The 13,192-nt window shown below is 35.3% G+C and overlaps 1 protein-coding gene across 1 annotated transcript in view; it reads left to right on the top strand.

The window, feature by feature from the left end:
- Window positions 1-13,192, top strand: part of DCC (DCC netrin 1 receptor) — a 1,193,354-nt gene that overhangs the window by 1,051,944 nt on the left and 128,218 nt on the right. Inside the window, 2 exon segments of the mRNA XM_079943413.1 lie at window positions 1,386-1,524; window positions 6,741-6,848. Of these exon segments, the coding sequence (XP_079799539.1) occupies window positions 1,386-1,524; window positions 6,741-6,848 (247 nt within the window).

Raw genomic sequence — 13,192 nt, 5'->3', positions numbered from 1 at the left:
CCTTATTTCCATTTCTAAGACTTAGAGGTATTCATGACAGGGAAGGAGGGAAAGATTGGAAGTCATATCAGCCTATCAGATACGAGCTGCCCGTTTCATGTTTTATTTGATGGGGTTCCATCTTAGTCTACAAAATAGTTTTACATTTATTTAGGGCATACATTTTTACAGCTATTTTTAAGAGCTTCTGATAAATGTTTATGAGGTCATCACTTAAATAGGATGGATGGGCACATCATCGAAATGTTATTAGAACAGTTAAATATTTATTTGATTTTATAATGAAATGTAGGATTTCCATAGCTATAATCTAAGAAGGATTCATAGTAGAATAAAAAAGATATACCACACTAGACTAGCTAAGGGAGGAGATAGGTATGACATAGGTGGAGACAAAAAGTTTTCCTTGATTTTCCTAGACATGGATATATAACAAATGTAATAAATTTAAAAGTAAAAGTAAATAGTTAACCTTGGAAGATGATCAAGATCTAAATAACAAGCATAAATTGATATTTATAATAGGCATAAATAGTTTTAAATTTGCCTGATGATGTGGAAAATAAACATTAACCTGGGAGATTAACCATTTTCTTCGTTACAATTTTGATCTTTTGAGTAAGCAATAAAGACAGACAATTTACTTTCTGCTAAAATATCCTTAACCTGTTGTTTAAAAGACAAAGAATGTATTCAGAAGACCAAAAATGTTAACACTAATGTAATCATTTAATATTTATCCAATTTATTCTCTTCCTGATCAACTGCACCAATGACCATACTTCAATGTATATTTAACGTGACCTGTGCACAAAAAAGAAAATCACACGACACAATATTGCTTTTGTCCATTTTCTTTATAACAGCTATATAGATTCTGGAATCACTAAAAGTTTGTATCATGAAGAGTTTTTTTAAAAATCATAAGCAGTAGAGCTCTAAAAATTCATTTTATTACCAGTGGGCAAATAATCATAACAATCTATGTAAAATATATAAAACATTAAAGCCTCTGAAAAAAAGACTTCAATTATGAGAAATAAATTGAAGTTAAAGTCAGTGCAGATAACCTTAAAAACGGAACTGACAGAGGAAGTGGAATTGGTCCTGTCTCTGTGGTTATTGCCTCACTTGGGAAAATTTATCATCTGTCTGCCCCTTTTAACAACATAACATCTGATTTTATTGATTAGGTTTTAGATGTACAATCAGCCAGTGGAAACTGACACAGAAAGGAAATAAAGTCAGTGCTGTGTCCTAGGTCTTCCGTTGTTTGGAAATAAATTCCTTTTTTGTTGGCCTTTGATAGTCTTCTTATGTGTCTTGATTTACCAAGTTGATAGAGTTCATTTCTTTTTCTCTTTTCTTATTTCCCACTTGTTTAGTCAGAAGACACAACATCTCTGAGTTACACAGCAACAGGCCTCAAACCAAACACAATGTATGAGTTCTCGGTCATGGTAACAAAAAACAGAAGGTCCAGCACATGGAGCATGACTGCACATGCCACCACATATGAAGCAGGTATGTGAAGAAAGGCTGGCTTTGAAATTTCTACTCTTGATATTTGGTAGTGTTGTTTTCCAGGTACCAAGGAAGTTGGAACCTGTGTCCACCATGATGTCTAAATTATACCTTATTTTATATAAAATCATTCGTAGCATTTTTATATCTAATATTATCCTCCCCACTCTAGATAAGAAGAAAATGAGTCCCCAGTGTATTAAGTGATCTGGTTTTAATCTGTACGTTAATTTAGGAGACCTGAATATAAATCTTCTTTTCAGTACATTTAAGCAAAGGCATTTTACTCTGTCCAAAGCATGCGTGTCTTTGATCAACAGACACAGTAGGTATTTACTTTTTTGAAAAGAAATTAGATATAAAATGAAACATTGGATTACAACTGTAGTCTCATGGATGCTTACCCTAAATAACTTCAGATGACTGTGGGAAGAAGTTTCTGGGGGGTCATGTTCACTGTTTGGAAAGAAGACAACACAATGGAAAACTTTCATGCATTTTGCAGTTGTTCAAATTGAGAGTAAATGCAATTCACTGTAAATTTTACCAGTCACGTTTACTATGGGTCATAAATGTTGAGTTTATAACCTTAGCAGACATGCAGTGCACTTGGCATTTATAGTTCACAGAAATACAACATCTGAAGAAAAAAGGGTTTAACATACTTTTTGATTGCTTTCATGGCGTTACATCATATGTGGGGATAAACTGTACCACACATTTCCAAATTTAAAAAAATATGCCAGTAAAACTTTTATCTGGGTAAGTTGAATTTCTTTTTCCATTAGAATTTGCCCAATGGCATGGCAGTTCTAATTTTTATTTCAGGCTACTACCTTAACTCTAAGTTCATTGTGAATATTTTTACAATTTGAGGGTACTTCTTTCTATAAGAAGTTTTTTTTCTAGTTGTTTAATTTCAATACCTTCTTCTTCTATTTTACATGTTTATATATATTAAATCATTCTCCTAGAATTCTGCCCTGGATGTCAATGTTCTTAGCTTCTTAGGAAGCATAAGACAAGCTGAATGAGTTATGAACTATGGGGAGAATAAAGGCTCTGCTCTTTCTTTTTAACTTAAAAGGAGATGAAAAGAGTTAAATGAAAACCAGTAAGGCATTTGGTCTTCCCTGAGTGAAATAGAAGGAGTAGTAATTTCCTCATTCATTTTTCCCTGTCATAAACATAAATGCACACCAACATCTGACTTGATAAATGCACCCTATTGATTTCTCCTCAACTGCCTAGCCTTGTACGGATGTCAGGGGTGAGACCCATTGCTGACAAAAAGATATTAACTTTTAGAAATGTGGCTAGGAGGAAGGGTGACTGTCAAAACAGATAATGACCTGGACAGAGGTGTAAATAGCATGTGGATAAGATCCCTGGGTGACGATGAGACGCAAGAAGTAATTCACAGGTGTCTGCAGGTTTTATAACTGGGAGAAGGAAATGAAGTGAAATAACTCTAGCGTTCGCTTCTAATTCCATAATAACACAAAGACTATATGGGGCTGTGTTGTTATGCACTTGTGCTGAAATTACTAATAATAAAGGTAATGGCAGCTGACAGATTCTTGAAATGAAACACTTCATTCTGTCCAGGTGATGAATCCCTAATTTTACTCTAGTTAATTTAAATACAATAAAAATAATTGGAAGGACAGCTGAAATAATGACGTCTTGGAGAGGGGACAAGAAGCAGCAGTATTCCCAGGCTTTAGAGATGAGGAACTATAGGACTCTCCCTTCAAGGTGTTACACTCACAGTGGTTTGACTCCAATGTGTTTTCCTTTCTTGTATCAACATTCAGTTTCCCAGAAGAGAGAATCACACAGCTAAAGAGAGTGAGATGGAGGCCATGAAATTTCTATTTGATGCTGCTACCCAGCTCATGTGACACAGAGGAGAACTTGTTCCCAAAGGAAAAATCCAAGTGTTCTCTCTAAATGAAGGCGGGCATAGGGTGTTGAGCAGTCTAAAAACAAATGCCCAGTACGAGTTCCAGGGCTGGGAATCTTCTAAATCTTGAATGTTACCATCCACTCATACACTTAACACAGAAATTTAAGCATGGGAAAAGTCCTTTGAGAAACAGACAAACCAGAGGGCAGTGCGTGTCCAGTTGTCTGAGATATTGATTATGGGTTTCCAATAAGGTTCATTTTAATTGTCAGGTCCTGAGATAGATACTTGGTATAAAAGGTAAAGAGAATACAGCCTTTATCTTGGAGAGAATTATAATCTAATACATAAGAAAAATATTTTGAAAATACAACCTTGAAGTAACATGAAAAATACAATCATAGAATTTTGGCCAAGTTGGAGTCAGAGCACACAGATCCAAGTATAAATTCTGTCTGGAGAAGTCAGGGAAGATTTCACAAATGAAATAATGATGGAGCTGTGGCCTGGGTGGATTGCCAGGTATCCATTCCAGGGCCTTCCAAAGGAAGGAAGCAGCATGCACAAAAATACACAAGCAAGTATCAGAAAGATGTCTTAAAGAGACGCTTACGAACGGATCAGAGCGACGGGAGCGTAGTTTTCATGGATAGCATGGGGACACGAGAGTGTATAAGAAAATAAAGTATACATCCTGCAGGGCCTGGTATTTATTGTTATTAATATCATTTAATTGAATGAAGACAGGTAAGAAGTTATAAAAGATTATTACAGGAGAACCCACGAGATTGAAGCAGAGCAGACCAAAGACCTCCTTCTGCTTGACTTAGGGGTCACTGCACCTGTTAGGGCCACTATAAATAGCCAACATTTTTTTTAAAATAAAAAAATAAATAAATATGAGGGAATAGTATACATTTCATATGATAATCGTAAACAACTAAGACATTGATTCCAATACCAGAATCTCTGTTTACCAACAGTCACATGGCTTGAGGAAAAAGAAAAATTTGCTCAGCACCTGAAATAGATTAGTCATTAGGTTGTTTTCGGGTTTTTTGTCTTGTTTTGTTTTTTTGTTTTCGAAAAGTAACCAGCTCTTCAATGTCTTATTTTGCTAAAGCTGGAGTCATTGTATATCTTTTGAATATCAACATAGAGTCAGTGAAGCAATCTAATCATCATCATTTGTTTGCTAAATAAGCATCCATTTTAATTTTAACACAGTTAAGAAAAAACAGACTATTCTGACTAGTTAGAAAGACAGATCTTTAATTACTTCCAAAATTGGAAAATTTCTTATTATGTTTGGTATAATATTCTAATTTGTGGCTATATATTACCTTCCTATCTGTGGCTTAGAAAATATCTTGAATGAGCTCTTTATAAAACTAACCCTTCTTTAAAGTAGCAGCCTCTCTGGTATTTGGCTTTTACAAATCTTTTTTGCATAATGTCCTTTCTTTCTTTTCATTAAAATATATATTAAAGTATGTTTAATATACAGTCTCCTTACTCAAGGATCTACTACACTAGACCTTTTCTTCTCCTCATCCTTCTCTTCCTTCTGCTTTTCCTTCTTCCTTCTCCTCCTCCCTCTTAAAAAAAAAAGTTAAGTATATTAAGTACTTTGTCAGGATATTACAATTTGGTGCAACTTTGGTTAACCTGGTATCCTAGTGGCTTGGAGAATCCGGGCATTGGAAATCAAATGGTATGATAGATGGGAGTGTTTGATGTCCCTCTATTTGGAATTCTCTTAGGAAGAGAAGCTGGAAATAGAGTGTTGATAATACTCAGATTCTGCACTGTTACAGTCAACAGAAGAGCCGAAGCAAATTATAAGAGTGAAGAGGAATTCAGAATTAGGACCAAGTTTTTCCTATTTGTAATATACAAATACTCCTGTGCAGAGATCAGGAAATCCCTCCAGAACCCAAGCTTGGAACTTAAAGACATTCTGACTCTGCCTATGTCAAATTGGGGGTAATTGAAAAAGACTATGGATAGTAGACTTGGGCATTGTGAGCTGCCTAGAAGGAAAACTGACTGCATTTCAAAGCATATTTCATTTCAAAGAGTGAGAAAGCAGGTCAAAGGAAGCCTGAAAGATACTGGACAAGCTTGGCCAGTTTGCTGCCGCCTTTGAAGTATATTTAAATTTTTGTTGAGCACAATTTAGGGGAAGAAAAATCCTTTTATCCTTCCAGGTTCTTGGTTGAGGCGCCCTGTAATAAGAAACAGGTTAACAGGAGAAAAACAAACCGAAGTTTGACAATAAGTATACCTCTTGTATATATGAGAGATACCCAGGAAAACAGTAATTCCCTAAAATGGCCACCACTTTCAATACCATCTCCAGCTAAAGACAAAAGGTGTTGGAGGGTGGGAAGCCAGTAATGGGAAGTTTTCTGGCAAATCACAGTAAACAAGGGCATGGTTGTTACGTACATTTAAGCCTCTGCCTCCTTGTCATCCTCCTCTTCCTGGCACAAAGAGGGAGATACCCTTATAAACGTATAAATTTTCCTTTTACGAAAGAGTAACTTCTACTTGGTTTTCAGAACTTTTCCTCTCTCTGTTGTTTCTTAAAAATAATCAGCTTAATTCTTATGCCAAAGAGGCATATTTGGGGGTGACAAATTCTGTTTCCATCAAACAACATGTGGGAAAAGTAGCTCTAAGCAAGACAGCATTTCTTGCCATCTTTACATCCTACCAGGTTGATACTAAGACCCTCATAGATTCTATTTCCTCTGTTTTCAAATACTTCTTTGCCTTCTTGTTGGGAGATACCTAGTATGTTACCTAAACAAGATATTGTGACCTGCATGTAAATTCTTTAATTTTTACTTTTTTGTCTTTTAAGGAAAAATAAAATTAGGTAAATTTTCATTTATATATAAATCCTACAGTTGTAACAGAATTTTGTCTCTTGGAGACATGTAGCCATCAATCTCACTAAGTTATGTGTCCATTTTTTTTTGTTCTTATAATGGTTCTTACATTTTTAGTGTATCGCTCACTTGAAAATACCAGTTATGCTTTTCTCTACATTCACACATATTCTGTTCTCCTCTCTATATTCACACCTTTGAAAGTCAGTTAACTTCCATGGAAAAACATTAATTTCTGTATCTTTGTTTGCTTGTTTAATTCAAATACCTAAAATAAACTGTGCACGGTAAAATAAGCATGATATACTGTGTGATAGATTCTGAGTGTCAACATCATGATTAGAAGTCCCATAAATGTCTGTTTTCTTTCACATCCAATGACAAGGCCATGTTTCTGTTTCATCTCACAGCCCCGACCTCTGCTCCCAAGGATTTGACAGTCATTACTCGAGAAGGGAAGCCTCGCACTGTCATTGTGAGCTGGCAGCCTCCCTTGGAAGCCAATGGAAAAATTACCGGTAGGCACCTCAGCTTTATTTCCTGTGCTGCTCTGCTTGTCCTGTGATTGCTTACCTCCTGTGCACTGCTCATGACTTTTATGTATTAGTTTTCTGTCCCAGTATCTCAGTTGACTCCTGACCCTTTCTGATTGTCTCTTCTTGCCCCCTCTGACCTTGGAATTCTTCTAATGGAGCCTACAAATGCACACACAAACACATTTCATTTGTGTTGCTTCCTGAAAGATGTGCATTCCATTAGTATAGACCTTTTGCTTTAGATTCTGTGCAGCGTTAGGATAACCTTGTAGTGGAATGCCTCTGAGCCTAAATGACTAAAAAGAAGCCAGTTGTTTGGCAGTTATAAAATACAAAAGACACTTAATGACTGTGTATTTTTATAGGCAACATAGGAAGGAGGTTTGTCTGAGGATTTTTAGTTTCTCACTTAGCTTTTAGCTTCTTACTTAAATCATAAGGCTCGGAAAACACTTGATATTGACTGACGGAAATTGAACTTAATATTTCACAGTGAAAGATTTTATTTTGCCAAATATTTCTGATAACATCGATGCCTAATTAAAGCATCCATTAGAAGCCTGTAATGTTAATTTAGTATGAAAAATATAATGGAGTTCTATCAGAGATTTTGCATTTAAATGGTCACTTTAGGCTTTTAATACATGTCTCCATAGCATATAATTATTATGAAGAATATTGTATAACTAAAAATGTGCACATTGTAGTCCAATTAACTAGAACCATTGGGTTAGGCGCATGTAAGAGTCACTCCTGTTTCTTCTTTTTTTCGCATACCAGCAGTGGATAGCATTATTATAAATTAACAAAGCAATTCAGTCATTCTGTGATACAGAGATAAGCTTGGAAATAACAGTTCAGATGGCACACTTACTTTATGTGAGTTACTTTTTGAATTTTACAAAATGAAAAGATAATGTGAAAATTCCAAATGTGGTTTAAATTTAAGTTGAAGACTAGTTTTCTCTAATAAATTGCTCTTACTGCAATAACAAACAGAATTTCCATTTGAGCTGGCATATATGGAAAAAGAATAGAGACATAAAATCTCCCCCAAATCTTATATACTCAGTTGTCACTCTGCCACGCTTTTTGAAACTGAGGGTGGCTCATTCTAATTTTTTCTTCCCCTTACTGTTATGATCTATTTTCATTGGTTCTGTTTCAGTACTTTTGTAGATTTTGATTTGTTTACATGATGACTTTTATTATGTTATAAACAGATATTTATAAGCATATGGTAAATCAATATTTAATAAGTTTAAGAAGAAAAAAAACAAAATAGAAATTGTCTAAATAAAAACAAGTTCTGATAGAAAAAAGTATATATTGGGGTAAAGGATAAATAAGTCATATTAAAAAAAAAAAGAAGTCATATACTACCCAATTTTCCAATTTATTTAAATAAATGTCATCACACAGTCTATGTGAACAATACAATGTTTTTGGTTTCTTTTAAGTTTTTACTTTATTTTTTTATACAGCATGTCCTTATAAGTCATCAGTTTTCTACACAGCAGTGTATACATGTCAATCCCAATAGCCCAATTCATCACACCCGCACCCCACCCCCCACGATTTCCCCCGCTTGGTGTCCATACATTTGTTCTCTACATCTGTGTCTCAATTTCGGCCCTGCAAACCAGATCATTGGTACTATTTTCCAGTTTCCACATATATGCGTTAGTATACAATATTTGTTTTTCTCTTTCTGACTTACTTCACTCTGTATGACAGTCTCTAGATGCATCCACGTCTCAACAAATGACCCAATTTCATTCCTTTTTATGGCTGAGTAATATTCCATTGTATATATGTACCACACTTATTTATCCATTCATCTGTCGATGGGAATTTAGGTTGCTTCCATGACCTGGCTATTGTAAATAGTGCTACAATGAATATTGGGGTGCATGTGTCTTTTTGAATTATGGTTTTCTCTGGGTATATGCCCAGTAGTGGGATTGCTGCATCATATGGTAATTCTATTTCTAGATTTTTAAGGAACCTCCATACTGTTCTCCATAGTGGGTGTATCAATTTACATTCCCACCAACAGTGCAAGAGGGTTCCCTTTTCTCCACACCCTCTCCAGCATTTGTTGTTTGTAGGTTTTCTGATGATGCCCTTTCTAACTGGTATGAGGTGATACCTCATTGTAGTTTTGATTTGCATTTCTCTAATAATTAGTGATGTTGAGCGCTTTTCATGTGCTTCTTGGCCATCTATCTGTATGTCTTCTTTGGAGAAATGTCTGTTTAGGTCTTCTGCCCATTTTTGGATTAGGTTGTTTGTTTTTTTGATATTGAGCTACGTAGCTGCTTGTAAGTTTTGGAGATTAATCCTTTTTCAGTTGCTTCATTTGCAAATATTTTCTCCCATTCTGAGGGTTATCTTTTTGTCTTGTTTATGGTTTCCTTTGCTGTGCAAAAGCTTTGAAGTTTCATTAGGTCCCACTTGTTTATTTTTGTTTTTATTTCCATTACTCTAGGAGGTAGATCAAAAAAGATCTTGCTGTGATTTATGTCAAAGAGTGTTCTTCCTATGTTTTCCTCTAAGAGTTTTATAGTGTCCAGCCTTACATTTAGGTCTCTAATCCATTTTTAGTTTATTTTTGTGTACGGTATTAGGTAGTGTTCTATTTTCATTCTTTTACTTGTAGCTGTCCAGTTTTCCCAGCACCACTTATTGAAGAGACTGTCTTTTCTCCATTGTATATCCTTGCCTCCTTGGTCATAGATTAGTTGACCATAGGTGCATGGCTTTATCTCTGGACTTTCTATCTTGTTCCATTGATCTGTGTTTCTGTTTTTCTGTCAGTACCATACTGTCTTGATTACTGTAGCTTTGTAGTATAGTCTAAAGTCAGGGAGTCTGATTACTCCAGCTCCGTTTTTTTCCCCTCAAGACTGCTTTGGCTATTCGGGGTCTTTTGTGTCTCCATACAAATTTTAAGAGTTTTTCTTCTAGTTCCATAAAAAATGCCATTGGTAATTTGATAGGGATTGCATTGAATCTATAGATTGCTTTGGGTAGTATAGTCATTTTCACAATATTGATTCTTCCAATCCAAGAACATGGTAAATCTCTCCATCTGTTGATACCATCTTTAATTTCTTTCATCAGTGTCTTATAGTTTTCTTCATACAGGTCTTTTGTCTCCCTAGGTAGGTTTATTCCTAGGTATTTTATTCTTTTTGTTGCAATGGTAAATGGGAGAGTTTCCTTAATTTCTCTTTCAGAGTTTTCATCATTAGTGTATAGAAATGCAAGAGATTTCTGTGCATTAATTTTGTATCCTGCAGCTTTACCAAATTCATTAATTAGCTCTAGTAGTTTTCTGTTGGCATCTTTAGGATTCTCTATATATAGTATCATGTCATCTGCAAACAGTGACAGTTTTACTTCCTCTTTTCCAATTTGTATTCCTTTTATTTCTTTTTCTTCTTTGACTGCCATCGCTAGGACTTCCAAAACTATGTTGAATAAGAGTGGTGAGGGTGGACATCCTTGTCTTGTTCCTGATCTTAGAGGAAATGCTTTCAGTTTTTCACCATTGACAATGATGTTTGCTGTGGGTTTGTCATATTTGGCCTTTATTATGTTGAGGTAGGTTCCCTCTATGCCCACTTTCTGGAGAGTCTTTATCATAAATTGGTGTTGAATTTTGTCAAAAGCTTTCTCTGTATCTATAGAGATGACTATATGGTTTTTCTCCTTCAATTTGTTAATACGGTGTATCACATTGTTTGATTTGCATATATTGAAGAATCTGTGCATCCCTGGGTAAATCCCACTTGATCATGTTGTATGATCCTCTTAATGAGTTGTTAGATTCTGTTTGCCAGTATTTTTTTGAGGATTTTTGCTTCTATATCCATCAATGATGTTGGTCTGTAATTTTCCTTTTTTGTAGTATCTTTGTCTGGTTTTGGTATCAGGGTGATGGTGGCCTCATATATTGAGTTGGGGAGTGTTCCTTCCTATGCAATTTTTTGCAAGAGTTTGAGAAGAATGGTGTTAGCTCTTCTCTAAATGTTTGATAGAATTCACCTGTGAAGCCATTCGGTCCTGGACTTTTGTTTGTTGGAAGATTTTTAATCCCAGTTTCAATTTCATTCCTTGTGATTGGTCTGTTCATATTTTCCATTTATTCCTGGTTCAGTCTTAGAAGGTTGTACCTTTCTAAGAATTTGTCCATTTCTTCCGGGTTGTCCATTTTATTGGCATAGAGTTGCTTGTAGTAGTCTCTTAGGATGCTTTGTATTTCTGCGGTGTCTGTTGTAACTTCTCCTTTTTCATTTCTAATTTTATTCATTTGAGTCCTCTCCCTCTTTTTCTTGATGAGTCCGCCTAATGTTTTATCAATTTTGTTTGTCCTCTCGAAGAGCCAACTTTTAGTTTTATTGATCTTTGCTATTGTTTTCTTTGTTTCTATTCATTTATTTCTGCTCTGATCTTTATGATTTCTTTCCTTCTGCTAACTTTGGGTTTTGTTCGTTCTTCTTTCTCTAGTTCCTTTTGGTGTAAGGTTAGATTGTTTATTTGAGATTTTTCTTGTTTCTTGAGGTAGGTTTATATAGCTATAAACTTCCCTCTTAGAACTGCTTTTGCTGCCTCCCATAGGTTTTGGACCATCGTGTTTTCATAGTCATTTGTCTCTTGGTATTTTTTGATTTCCTCTCTGATTTCTTCAGTGATCTCTTGGTTATTTAGGAACATATTGTTTAGCCTCCATGTGTTTTGTGTTTTTTACTTTTTTTTCCCTGTAATTCATTTCTAATCTCATAGCGTTGTGGTCAGAAAAGATGCTTGATATGATTTCAGTTTTCTTAAATTTACTGAGGCTTGATTTGTGACCCAAGATGTGATCTATCCTGGAGAATGTTCCATGCACACTTGAGAAGAAAGTCTAATCTGTTGTTTTTGGATGGAATGTCCTGTAAATATCAATTAAATCTATCTGGTCTATTGTGTCATTTAAAGCTTCTGTTTCCTTATTTATTTTCATTTTGGATGATCTTTCCACTGGTGTAAGTGAGGTGTTAACATCCCCCACTATTATTGTGTTATTGTCGATTTTGTCTTTTATAGCTGTTAGCAGTTGCCTTATGTATTGAGGTACTCCTATGTTGGGTGCATATATATTTATAAGTGTTATATGTTCTTCTCGGATTGATCCCTTGATCATCATGTAGTGTCCTTCCTTGTCTCTTGTAACATTCTTTATTTAAAAGTCTATTTTATCTGATATGAGTATTGCTACTCCAGTTTTCTTTTGATTTCCATTTGCATTGAATATCTTTTTCCATCCACTCACTTTCGGTCTTTATGTGTCCCTAGGTCTGAAGTGGGTCTCTTGTAGACAGTATATATATGGGTCTTGTTTTTGTATCCATTCAGCAAGCCTGTTTCTTCTGGTCAGAACATTTAATCCGTTCACGTTTAAGGTAATTATCGATATGTATGTTCCTATGACTATTTTCTTAATTGTTTTGGGTTTGTTTTTGTAGGTTCTTTTCTTCTCTTGTGTTTCCCACTTAGAGAAGTTCCTTTAGCATTTGTTGTAGAGCTGGTTTGGTGATGCTGAATTCTCTTAGCTTTTGCTTGTCTGTAAATCTTTTGATTTCTCCATTGAATCTGAATGAGATCCTTGCTGGGTAGAGTAATCTTGGTTGTAGGTTCTTCCCTTTCATCACTTTAAGTATATCATGCCACTCCCTTCTGGCTTGTAGAGTTTCTGTTGAGAAATCAGCTGTTAACCTTATGGGAGTTCCCTTGTATATTATTTGTCATTTTTCCCTTGCTGCTTTCAGTAATTTTTCTTTGTCTTTAATTTTTGCCAGTTTGATTACTATGTGTCTCGGCGTGTTTCTCCTTGGGTTTATCCTGTATGGGACTCGCTGCACTTCCTGGACTTGGATGGCTATTTCCTTTCCCATGTTAGGGAAGTTTTTGACTATAATGTCTTCATATGTTTTCTCTGGTCCTTTCTCTCTCTCTTCTCCTTCTGGGACCCCTATAATATGAATATTGTTGTGTTTAATGTTGTCCCAGATGTCTCTTAGGCTGTCTTCATTTCTTTTCATTCTTTTTTCTTTATTCTGTTCCGCAGCAGTGAATTCCACCATTCTGTCTTCCAGGTCACTTATCCGTTCTTCTGCCTCAGTTATTCTGCTATTGATTCCTTCTAGTGTAGTTTTCATTTCAGTTATTGTATTGTTCATCTCTGTTTGTTTGTTATTTAATTCTTCTAGGCCTTTGTTAAGCATTTTTTTGCATCTTCTCGATCTTTGCCTCCATTCTTTTTCCGAGGTCCTGGATCA

This window comes from Stenella coeruleoalba (assembly GCF_951394435.1).
Source record: "Stenella coeruleoalba genome assembly, chromosome: 14".
Lineage (NCBI taxonomy): Eukaryota > Metazoa > Chordata > Mammalia > Artiodactyla > Delphinidae > Stenella > Stenella coeruleoalba.
This window is presented reverse-complemented; position numbering and strand designations above follow the sequence as displayed.